General features: G+C 46.0%; 1 protein-coding gene across 2 annotated transcripts in view; it reads left to right on the plus strand.

Annotated features, from left to right (window-relative positions):
• Positions 1 to 13,024, plus strand: part of BLMH (bleomycin hydrolase) — a 194,887-nt gene that overhangs the window by 121,814 nt on the left and 60,049 nt on the right. For both annotated transcript variants that reach the window (XM_063955955.1, XM_063955954.1), the window contains exon 9: positions 4,519 to 4,586. In XM_063955955.1, the coding sequence (XP_063812025.1) occupies positions 4,519 to 4,586 (68 nt within the window). The remainder of the gene's footprint in view (positions 1 to 4,518; positions 4,587 to 13,024) is intronic.

A 13,024-nucleotide genomic window follows, 5' to 3' on the forward strand; every position in this document is an offset into this window, starting at 1 on the left:
TACACATGGCTATCAGCCCCCCATCCGCAGCCCTTGGATGGGGGGGACAGCCTCGGGCTTCACCCCTGGGTGGCTGGGGGGGGGGACCCCTTGATTGAAGGGGTCCCCACTCCTCCAGGGTACCCGGCCAGAGGTGACTAGTTGGATTTTTAATGCCACGGCCGCAGGGCGCTGTATAAAAGTGACCCCCGGCTGTGTCATTATCTGTCCAGCTAGTGGAGCCCGGTGCTGGTACAAAAAATACGGGGGACCTCTACTCTTTTTGTCCCCCGTATTTTTTGCACCAGGACCAGGCGCAGAGCCCGGTGCTGGTTGTTAAAATACGGGGGATCCCCTGTCATTTTCCCCCCCGTATTTTGGCAACCAGGACCGGCTCAAAGAGCCCGAGGCTGGTTATGCTTAGGAGGGGGGACCTCACGCATTTTTTTCTTTCTGAATTTTACCCCACTCCATAAAAAAATAAAACAAAAAAAAAATATTTTTAAAAATATATAAATAAAACTTGTGCCTCCTAAATAGACAAACCAAGTACCTAATCCCTTCTAATATAAATAGATATGCTATTGCCAATAAAAAAAAAACACAAAAAAAAACATGTTTTTAAAAAAATTTATTAGATTCCGACAGCAAAGTGTGGCGGATTGAAAATGACAAATTTACTGTCTAAAAGCACTGTTGTCGAATTTACAATCTTCAATTGAATATACTTTTGTCGAATTGCCGCATTTGTACCATTGCAGAAATGTCGAATTTGACAAATGTCGAATTTCAAAAAGTCAAATTTGGAAAGTCCGTTTTTTTGACAAAGTACTGAATTGCATTGTCAACATTTTTTTTTTGGCGAAAATGTCCCGTTTTTCGACATTTTCGGGAATTCGACTGCAATTGCATATACCCCTAAATGTCCAGTGTGCTATTCTAACTGGTCAATTAAAAAAATCAAACACTTTGGGGTATATTTTAGTATGGTGTGGATGTATAAATATTGACAGCTACTTATCTATTTAAAGATGAAAGGTCTAATACTGAGTAGGACACAGATGGTTCAAATAATACACTTCAAAATGTCACAATAAAAATAGCATATTTATGCTCATGTGCTGAGTCATAATCATCTTAAGGTGCATCCAGGTCTACAGCAGCATATGCACCAATGTAAGGTTACATACCCCCTATATACTTACCCACAACCTGGTCATGAGCAGAAAAGTGTTGTTTGTATGTTTGTTTGTTTTTGTTTTGATCAATAAAACCACATTTGCTATTAGGTCTGAAATCTCTCTACAGTAAAGCAGATATAATATTCCTTCTTGTGTATGAATGAGAGTAGCAAACAAATGCCAAAGCACAACCATAAAATCATAAAATATAGGCATGATCAATGAAGAAAGTATCAGTCCGATTGCATGGTCAATTTGCCAGAGGCCAATGAAAAGCAGTTAGCTAGTACTGGTGTTCATTATCGTAGTCATCCTCATCAGCGTGTAATTGCAGCTGATGCAGTCTGTACGGGTGATCATAGTCATCCTCATCAGCATGTAATTGCAGTGGATGCAGGTCTGTAGTTATGATCATTGTCATAGTCATCCTCCTCATCAGCGTATAATTGCAATGGATGCAGGTCTGCATCAACTTTAAAATGAGGAAAAAGTGGCCTGTACTGTAGTTGGTCGGTTTGATGCCCACCTGTCTTAGGGGACGATTCAGAGATGGATGCAGTTACAGCAGCGACTGCATATTTATGGTAATGCCGTGGCCGATAAGGGTCCTATTAGACGCACAAATGCAATGGCACAATTCCCCCAGTGTGCCTACAATGGCGCACCATCGGCCAGACCATCGGACATTGCATCTGACTGTCTGGTGCAGAATGTCAAACTGACCATGGCTGCCACTGTAAGTGCAACTGCTTCTGTAGACGCGATTGTTGACACCGGCACTCCCCCCTTGCTGGTAGCCTCCATCTCAAACCCCCACTTCATTTACAACATAGAAACGTCCAACAAAATTGAATGGATTTCCATGCAATTTCGATATGCATCTCTGTCAGGTAACCATCGCGGCGCAGGCAGTGTGGCTCCGATGCATGCACAGAGGGAAACCATTGGACACTTGCGCTTGTTTGCCTGAATCACCTCAGAATCACCCTCTTAGAGTAAGAAGGTGCAAGTACAAGGTCTTTTTGGAGGATACTTTGTTCAAATTTGCATATTTTATCATTTGGGTTTATTTTTTACAATTAATCCCAAAAAGAAGTCATCATGTAGCTTACCATGTAATCACAATATGTAAAGCTACATTGGTAAACACCCCCTGGACTGCCTGTTTAATCACTTCCACTTCTTTGTTACAGAAGGAATAGACACGTAAATGACTGCAAAAGCGATTTCTGGATTAAGGGCCTAGTTAAGTAAGGATTGCAAATTCTGCTAATTAGCAAATTTGCAATCCTTTGGATCCCATGTTGGGGGCCGTCTATCGCAGGGTAAGGCCACCCAGCATTCTGACCGCCACCTCCCCCCGTTCAACAAGCTGAAGTTGCGACCGCATCGCAATTTCTGCTTGTTAGCAGAAACTAAGGATGGCTCCTGACGGTGCAGGAGTCCCGCCACCATGTTCTCGATCGTGACGGCTGCGCGTGACGTCACGCAGCCGTCGTGATCACGCCCCCCGACATGCCCCTGTTCGCGCCGCACTGCCCCCGTTTGTCCGCCTCCGTCTCCTCCCTGGAAATGAATTTCCTCCTGCTGCTGCGGTCCCTCGGTAGTGATATTGCAGTCTGTTACCACTGATATCACTCCTGAAATCGCGCCCCAGAATGCCGTGCGAGCGGCATTCCAGGACACATTTTATTTATTACCAGTTATTTATATAGCACATACATATTCCGCAGCGCTTTACAGAGAATATTTTGGCCATACATATCAGTTCCTGCCCCAGCGGAGCTTACAGTCCATATTCCCTACCACATGTACACGCACACATTCACACTAGGGTTAATTATGTTGGGAGCCAATTAACCCATCAGTATATTTTTGGATTGTGGGAGGAAACCGGAGTACCTGAATATAACCCACTCAAGCATAGCAGAATATACAAACTCCACACAGTTAGGACCATGGTGGGAATCAAACCCATGACCTCAGCTCTGTGAGGCAGTAATGCTAACCATCACACCGTCCGTGCTGCGCCGGAATTAAAAGTGCAAGGGTGAGAACATCTTCCCTCCCCTCCCCCAAGCACAATTTTGCTGGTCTCTGGTTGTGCAGAGATCAGCTGCAGTAGAAGGGGTCTGATCACTTCCTGGCCCATGCTCTGTTGCGCTCTGCAATAAGGTGCGGTGGCGGGGCTATGTTGGGGGGTAATGGGGGAGGCCACCGTTTGGCATCGGGGTTGGAAATGCTGCCCCACAAAATGATTATTATTATTTTTTTTACGTTGGGGAGGTGTGGATATATTTCAAATAATAAATTACGTGTATAGTGACACATGGGGTGTTGGGGCACTAAAGTGTGGAGGCTCTCTACCAGGGCTTTTCCCGGGTGCGACCTCTAGTATGAACGCATATAGCCTGAGTTTTTAGACCTAACCCAGCTAAGTTTAGACTATTATACGGTACAGTGTAGACTATGCAAATGCTGTATACTGTGCTAACAGGAATTTCTCACATGAGAAGGGTAGATCGGACACTGAGGAATGGTAATACTGGCTGATTCCTGGCCGTGGGAGGGGGAATGTGAGCGGGAGCTCCTTAGTAAGAAAAAAATAATTACCTAATACGTAGCAATAATAAATAAAACCACAAATTTGCCATTAACAAATATCAGAGGCTGAATAATATACATGAAAGCGCCCACTTTAAATACACTTCAAATTCCAGGGCAGCCCCCGGGTTCAGTGTGAAAGCATCTGACCCGGGAATTTCACAGGCATTTGGTGTAGTGTGAATGCGTGACAATCCGGAAACTTCCGGATTGATAGACCTGGGTCGTACATTTCCCAGTTCTTATGTCTGAAAGTGGGCATGTATGTTAAGGCTTGTTATACCCCTTTCACGCATACAGTAAGAGCTGGGAATTTCACGTCTCTGACCCAGGTCTGTCCTCCCGGCTTCAACTCAGGTCTCGTTTGCAAAGGTCCCTTTTACACATGGTGGTTGGACCCGGGTTGCCATTTACACCTGACCCAGGTCTTCCAGTGACCCGGATCTTCCATCAGGTATTGGATATTTGGAGATGGTGTAATCTCCAAGCACCACTGTGCCCGCCAATCCTCACTTTTTAGGCATGACCCAGGTCATCTTGACCCGGGTCATGACGATCACACCACAGGCGACCTGGATCATTCTGTTCCCACATAGCCAAGTCCTAGGTGCGTGCACCGGAAAAACCCAGATATATAGGCTGTGTGTGAAAAGGGTATTACTCTATGACCAGCGATTTTCTCTGTAATTTGTATATTCTGTTTTATATTCATACCATTGTGTTTGTGCAGTAATACGAATGCTATTCTCTACAGGCGGTGTGGTTTGGATGTGATGTCGGAAAACATTTTCATGGAAAACTGGGGATCAATGACATGAACATGTAAGTAGGGTTAAATAGGAATCCTTGCTCTTGCACTTGTGTTTTATTGTATATTACGTTATCTAAAATGTTGTTTTTTTAATTGAAGATGGAGTTGGAGAGTAGTCATTTTTAATATAAGCTTGCACCGCTTGTGAAGTGGTCTCTTAAGGTGCCCATACACTCCGAGGGAGAAGTCGCATAAGATTTGAACCGCCCAGCAGCTTCCCGGGTGGCAGGATCGAATACAATACATCGTTGTGTGGTACCTTTGCATACGATGTAACGTATGTGATCCCAGCCACGCCTGCGGGATCCGATATATCTATAGTGCAGTACTTCCGATCTAGGAGCTCCGATCTGATGCTCACGGGACCGCGCATTGGATCGGATCGGAGGTAAAGCACATACGATTTGCCCGTTTTCATCCGATTTATCGTCCCGAAACGTCGGAATAGAATGAATTCGGGCAAAATCGCACTAGTATATGGGCACCTTAAAAGTTATCTGTCATACACCCAAACATTATTGCTCTGCTTGATTTCTGGCATTCACTCAGACCTCGTCCACTTTCATTTATGATTCCACACACCTGTGTTGAAACACCTTTCTCACTCAGTTCTTTCAAAGTGCAAACATACTGTGGCATAAAATACAAATTGTTTTCTTACTTGGTTTGCTCCATGTAATGTTTAAATACCTGTATCACACTTTGGAGGAAAAAATAGATAATCGAAGCAAATTATTCCGGACACATAACCCTTTCTGTTAGTATAAACAACATTATAGCCCACCGTGGGAGACCAGAGCAGATTCTGACAGCTCTCAGTCAGCCAATTTCCAATCACTGTACAATATTTTTAATTCCACTTTGAGGTATCCTTCCTAGTGCACAATTATTATTATTTCTCTGACGTCCTAAGTGGATGCTGGGACTCCGTAAGGACCATGGGGAATAGCGGCTCCGCAGGAGACTGGGCACAACTAAAGAAAGCTTTAGGACTACCTGGTGTGCACTGGCTCCTCCCACTATGACCCTCCTCCAGACCTCAGTTAGAATCTTGTGCCCGGCTGAGCTGGATGCACACTATGGGCTCTCCTGAGCTCCTAGAAAGAAAGTATATTTTAGGTTTTTTATTTTACAGTGAGATCTGCTGGCAACAGACTCACTGCAGCAAGGGACTAAGGGGAGAAGAAGGGAACCTACCTAACTGGTGGTAGTTTGGGCTTCTTAGGCTACTGGACACCATTAGCTCCAGAGGGATCGACCGCAGGACCCGACCTTGGTGTTCGTTCCCGGAGCCGCGCCACCGGCCCCCTTACAGAGCCAGAAGCAAGAAGTGTTCCGGAAAATCGGCGGCAGAAGACTTCTGTCTTCAACAAGGTAGCGCACAGCACTGCAGCTGTGCGCCATTGCTCCTCATGCACACCTCACACTCCGGTCACTGATGGGTGCAGGGCGCTGGGGGGGGGGCGCCCTGAGGGCAATATAAACACCTTGGCTGGCAAATCATCACAATATATAGTCCCAGGGCTATATATGTGATACATTACCCCTGCCAGAATCCATGAAAAAAGCGGGAGAAAAGTCAGCCGAAAAAGGGGCGGGGCTATCTCCCTCAGCACACTGGCACCATTTTTTCTTCACAGTGCAGCTGGAAGACAGCTCCCCAGGCTCTCCCCTGTAGTTTTCAGGCTCAAAGGGTTAAAAAGAGAGGGGGGGGGGGCACTAAATTTAGGCGCAATAGGTGTATACAAGCAGCTATTGGGGGAAAAATCACTCAGTTATAGTGTTAATCCCTGCATTATATAGCGCTCTGGTGTGTGCTGGCATACTCTCTCTCTGTCTCCCCAAAGGACTTTGTGGGGTCCTGTCCTCAGTCAGAGCATTCCCTGTGTATGTGCGGTGTGTCGGTACGGCTGTGTCGACATGTTGGATGAGGAAGGTTACGTGGAGGCGGAGCAGAGGCCGATAAATGGGATGTCGCCCCCTGTGGGGCCGACACCAGAGTGGAGGGATAGGTGGAAGGTATTAACGACAATGTCAACTCCTTACATAAAAGGCTGGATGACGTAACAGCTGTGGGACAGCCAGCTTCTCAGCCCGCGCCTGCCCAGGCGTCTCAAAGGCCATCAGGGGCTCAAAAAAACGCCCATTACCTCAGATGGCAGACACAGATGTCGACACGGAGTCTGACTCCAGTGTCGACGAGGTTGAGGCATATACACAATCCACTAGGAACATCCGTTGCATGATCTCGGCAATGAAAAATGTGTTACACATTTCTGACATTAACCCAAGTACCACATAAAAGGGGTTTTATGTTTTGGGAGAAAAAGCAGCCAGTGTTTTGTTCCCCCATCAGATGAGTGAATGAAGTGTGTAAAGAAGCGTGGGTTCCCCCGATAAGAAACTGGTAATTTCTAATAAGTTACTGCTGGCGTACCCTTTCCCGCCAGAGGATAGGTCACGTTGGGAGATATCCCCTAGGGTGGATAAGGCGCTCACACGTTTGTCAAAAAAGGTAGCACTGCTGTCTGGGGATACGGCCACTTTAAAGGAACCTGCTGATAGAAAGCAGGAGGCTATCCTGAAGTCTGTATATACACACTTAGGTACTATACTGAGACCTGCATTTGCCTCAGCATAAATAGTGCTGCTGCAGCGTGGTCTGATACCCTGTCAGATAATATTAATACCCTAGACAGGGATAATATTTTGCTAACATAGAGCATATTAAAGACGTCGTCTATGAAGGATGCACAGAGGGATATTTGCCGGCTGGCATCCAGAATTAATGCAATGTCCATTCTGCCAGGAGGGTATTAGAGACCCGGCAGTGGACAGGTGATGCTGCCCTTAAAAGGCACATGGAGATTCTGCCTTATAAGGATGAGGAATTGTTTGGGGATGGTCTCTGGGACCTCGTATCCACAGCAACAGCTGGGAAGAAATTTTTTTTTACCTCAGGTTTCCTCACAGCCTAAGAAAGCACCGTATTTTCAGGTACAGTCCTTTCGGCTTCAGAAAAGCAAGCGGGTCAAAGGCGCTTCCTTTCTGCACAGAGACAAGGGAAGAAGGAAAAAGCTGCACCAGACAGCCAGTTCCCAGGATCAAAAATCTTCCCCCGCTTCCTCTGAGTCCACCGCATGACGCTGGGGCTCCACAGGTAGAGACAGGTGCGGTGGGGGCGCGTCTCGGGAACTTCAGGGACCAGTGGGCTTGCCCACAGGTGGATCCCTAGGTTCTGCAAGTAGTATCACAGGGATACAGGCTGGAGTTCGAGGCGACTCCCCCTCGCCGTTACCTCACATCAGCCTTGCCTGCTGCCCTCGGAGAAAGGGAGGTAGTACTGGCGGCAATTCACAAGCTGTACTTCCAGCAGGTGAAATCAAGGTACCCCTCCTTCAACAAGGCCGGGGTTACTATTCCAGAATGTTGTGGTACCGAAACCAGACGGTTCGGTGAGACCCATTCTAAAATTGAAATCCTTGAACACTTATAATAGAAGGTTCAAGTTCAAATTGGAATCGCTCAGGGCGATTATTGCAAGCCTGGAGAATTTCATGGTATCACTGGACATCAAGGATGCTTACCTGCATGTCCCTATTTACCCTCTTCACCAGGAGTACCTCAAAATTGTGGTACAGGATTGTCATTACCAATTCCAGACGTTGCCGTTGGTCTGTCCCCGGCACCGAGGGTATTTACCAAGGTAATGGCCGAAATAATTATCCTGTACTTGGACGATCTCCTTATAAAGGCGAGGTCCAGGGAGCAGTTATTCGTCAGAGTAGCACTATCTCGGGAAGTGCTACAACAGCACGGCTGGATTTTGAATATTCCAAAGTCGCAGCTGGTTCCTACGACGCGTCTACTGTTCCTGGGTATGGTTCTGGACACAGAACAGGAAAAAAGGGTTTCTCCCGGAGGAGAAGTCCAAGGAGTTGTCGTCTCTAGACAGAGACCTCCTAATACAAATACAGGTGTCGGTGCATCAATGCACGCGAGCCCTGGGAAAGATGGTAGCTTCTTACGAAGAAATTCCATTCGCCAGGTCCCATGCAAGGATCTTCCAGTGGGATCTGTTGGACAAGTGGTCCGGGTCGCATCCTCAGATGCATCGGCGGATAACCCTGTCTCCAAGGGCCAGGGTGTCGCTGTTGTGGTGGCTGCAGAGTGCTCATCTTCTAGGGGGCCGCAGATTCGGCGTACAGGACTGGGTCCTGGTGACCACGGATGCCAGCCTTCGAGGCTGGGGGGCAGTCACACAGGGAAGAAACTTCCAAGGACTATGGAAAAGTCAGGAGACTTCCCTACACATAAATATTCTGGAACTAAGGGCCATTTACAATGCCCTAAGTCAGGCTAGACCCCTGCTTCAACACCGGCCGGTGCTGATCCAGTCAGACAACATCACGGCGGTCGCTCATGTAAACCGACAGGGCGGCACAAGAAGCAGGATGGCGATGGCAGAAGCCACAAGGATTCTCCGATGGGCGGAAAATCATGTGTTAGCACTGTCAGCAGTGTTCATTCCCGGAGTGGACAACTGGGAAGCAGACTTTCTCAGCAGACACGACCTCCACCCGGGAGAGTGGGGACTTCATCCAGAAGTCTTCCAAATGATTGTACACCGTTAGGAAAGGCCACAGGTGGACATGATGGCGTCCCGCCTCAACAAAAAGCTACAAAGATATTGCGCCAGGTCAAGGGACCCTCAGGCGATAGCTGTGGACACTCTGGTAACACCGTGGGTGTACCAGTCGGTGTATGTGTTCCCTTCTCTGCCTCTCATACCCAGGGTAATGAGAATAATAAGAAGGAGAGGAGTAAGAACTATACTCATTGTTCCGGATTGGCCAAGAAGAGCTTGGTACCCAGAACTCCAAGAAATGATCTCAGAGGACCCATGGCCTCTGCCGCTCAGACAGGACCTGCTGCAGCAGGGGGCCTGCCTGTTCCAAGACGTACCGCGGCTGCGTTTGACGGCATGGCGGTTGAACGCCGGATCCTGAAGGAAAAGGGCTTTCCGGAGGAAGTTATCCCTACGCTAATTAAAGCTAGGAAAGAAGTGAACGCAAACCATTATCACCGCATATGGCGGAAATATGTTGCGTGCTGTGAGGCCAGGAAGGCCCCAACGGAGGAATTTCAGCTAGGTCGATTTCTGCACTTCCTACAGTCAGGGGTGACTATGGGCCTAAAATTGGGTTCCATTAAGGTCCAGATTTCGGCTCTATCGATTTCTTCCAAAATGGAACTGACTTCACTGCCTGAAGTTCAGACTTTTGTTAAGGGAGTGCTGCATAGTCAGCACCCGTTTGTTCCTCCAGTGGCACCGTGGGATCTCAACGTGGTGTTGGATTTCCTGAAGTCGCATTGGGTTGAGCCACTTAAATCCGTGGAGCTAAAATACCTCACGTGGAAAGTGGTCATGCTGTTGGCGTCGGCCAGGCGTGTATCAGAATTAGCGGCTTTATCAAGCAAAAGCCCTTATCTAATTTTTTTATATGGATAGGGAGGAATTGAGGACTCGTTCCCAATTCCTTCCTAAGGTGGTATCAGTTTCATGTGAACCAACCTATTGTGGTGCCTGCGGCTACTTGGGACTTGGAGGATTCCAAGTTACTGGACGTAGTCAGGGCCCTGAAAAATATATGTTTCCAGGACGGCTGGAGTCAGGAAAACTGACTCGCTATTTATCCTGTATGCACCCAACAAGCTGGGTGCTCCTGCTTCTAAGCAGACTATTGCTCGCTGGATCTGTAGCACGATTCAACTTGCACATTCTGCGGTTGGACTGCCGCACCCTAAATCTGTAAAAGCCCATTCCACGAGGAAAGTGAGCTCTTCTTGGGCGGCTGCCCGAGGGGTCTCGGCTTTACAAATTTGCCGAGCTGTTACTTGGTCTGGTTCAAACACTTTTGCACTACAAGTTTGATACCCTGGCTGAGGAGGACTTAGAGTTTTCTCATTCGGGGCTGCAGAGTCATCCGCACTCTCCCGCCCGTTTGGGAGCTTTGGTATAATCCCCATGGTCCTTACGGAGTCCCCAGCATCCACTTAGGACGTTAGAGAAAATAAGATTTTACTCACCGGTAAATCTATTTCTCGTAGTCCGTAGTGGATGCTGGGCGCCCATCCTAAGTGCGGATTGTCTGCAATACTTGTATATAGTTATTGCCTAACTAAAGGGTTATTGTTGAGCCATCTGTTGAGAGGCTCAGTTGTTATCATACTGTTAACTGGGTATAGTATCACGAGTTATACGGTGTGATTGGTGTGGCTGGTATGAGTCTTACCCGGGATTCAAAATCCTTCCTTATTGTGTCAGCTCTTCCGGGCACAGTATCCTAACTGAGGTCTGGAGGAGGGTCTTAGTGGGAGGAGCCAGTGCACACCAGGTAGTCCTAAAGCTTTCATTAGTTGTGCCCAGTCTCCTGCGGAGCCGCTAATCCCCATGGTCCTTACGGAGTCCCCAGCATCCACTACGGACTACGAGAAATAGATTTACCGGTGAGTAAAATCTTATTTTTTTTAGAACATTCATAAGTGACAGATCTGAGACATCCTGCTATTTTGTCTAACTTCCATTTAGTGTAATTATTTTTATTTACCTTCCTCTTATTCTAGAATACCACTATATATGTCATAACCTATACCTCTGTATTCAAGACTGGTAGCCCAGCATCCTTATTATATTTCTATTGTACCATCTGTAAATATACACTAATCATAGGACAAATAAATGAAATATTTAATTAGCCCATTGCTCACAAATAAAATTCATCATTCATAGACTTTCTGTATTACTATGTTTAATATTTATATAGATCTAAACTATATATTTTGTTAATATCAACAAGAATCTCCTATATCTAAAATGGGTCATTTGTGAATCACAAAACTAAACAGCTGCAGTGCAAATGCCCTTTTATAAAGTCACGTTCCTAGTTTGCGCTGCGTTATCAACTTTTATGGGCCAGAACGCAGTTTGTGATGGTGCATAACATTGGGTATCCGGTCTCTAGGTCGACCACTATTGGTCGACAGTAAGTAGGTCGACATGGTCTCTAGGTGGACATGACAGAAGGTCGACATGAGTTTTTTTTTAATAAAAATCTTTCCTTTTTTTGAACTTGTTCATGCTTTACGATCCACATGGACTACAATTGGGAACGGTAACCTTGCCCGAAGCCTAGGGGACACGGTGCACTAATTGGGGTTCCCAGTCACACTACGGAGAAAACTACACCAAGATTAAAAAAAAAAAAAAAACCTAGAAACCATGTTGACCTACTTACTGTCGACCAATAGGGGTCAGTTTAGACACTGCCGACCTAAGTGTAGTCGACCCTATGAGCCACACCCTAACATTGCACCACAGCTGGGCGGGTGGGAATGTTCCTTGTGACGTGTGGACATGGGGTAACTGTTCTGCCAGTTTTGATTTAATGGGATGGGGTTATTTGAAAAGCTATGAATGGAGGGAGAGGGCACATATACAGGGCTGCCTGCAGAGGGCGCACAAACTTTTTCTCACTTCTTATTTAGAAATGAGTAATGTCCCTATATTTATAACCGACTGCATTTTGCATCTTTACGTTGCACCTAAATAAAAACATATTTCTTAGTGCTCTTTGATTAATGTGATAATAAAAACACACAAGTTACAAGCACACAATAGTAACACATGTACATATAAATTATGGATAAATATACCAAGTAGTGTTTTAGGAGAAAACTAAAGTGTTCCTAAAGCCTTAGCAGGATGGACTGATGTGACATTTGTACTTTCATCTTCCTCCACTAAGGAGGCACAGGGAGGACAATGGCTATAGCTTGGAGAGGAGAGTCTGGGCACCAAACAGTAAATTCTAATTACTGTCAGCCCTGGGCTCCCTCTTCCATATACCCCAGGCCAGTCCGTTTTCAGTTTGGTGCCGGCTAGGAACGCCACCATTTTAGAGGGGCTGCTTTTAGTGGTCCCTCGTTTCAGTTTTTTCAGGTTCCTTTTTAAATTTGCAGATAGCATGTCTGCCTCAGTACTTCACCGTAGAGTAGCTTGGGCCTGTATATCTCACTGTAGCTAGTCAGGTTATACATCAAACTATTCCCTACCCTGTGGGACCTGTTCGTTGAGCACTATATGCCCATTTGTGTTTTGTGTGCATGTAATGTTAATACTTTTCCTGTGTGTAGCTTGCGGTTTTATATATACAAATATCCTAATATATATATATATATATATATATATATATATGTTGAGTGGGGATAAGGGTTTAAGCGACCAATGGTGTCAAATAATATTAATTTAGAAAAGATCTCTGACCTTCTAAGTAAGATAAGCTTTTGCTATGCTCTAATTTTATATGTTATGTATATTTTATATAGACTTAATTATTAATAAAGATCCCTTGTTAAACTTTTACAGTGACTACCCACATTCCTTATA

The sequence above is a fragment of the Pseudophryne corroboree genome, chromosome 2 (genome assembly GCF_028390025.1).
Source record: "Pseudophryne corroboree isolate aPseCor3 chromosome 2, aPseCor3.hap2, whole genome shotgun sequence".
Taxonomy (NCBI): Eukaryota; Metazoa; Chordata; class Amphibia; order Anura; family Myobatrachidae; genus Pseudophryne; species Pseudophryne corroboree.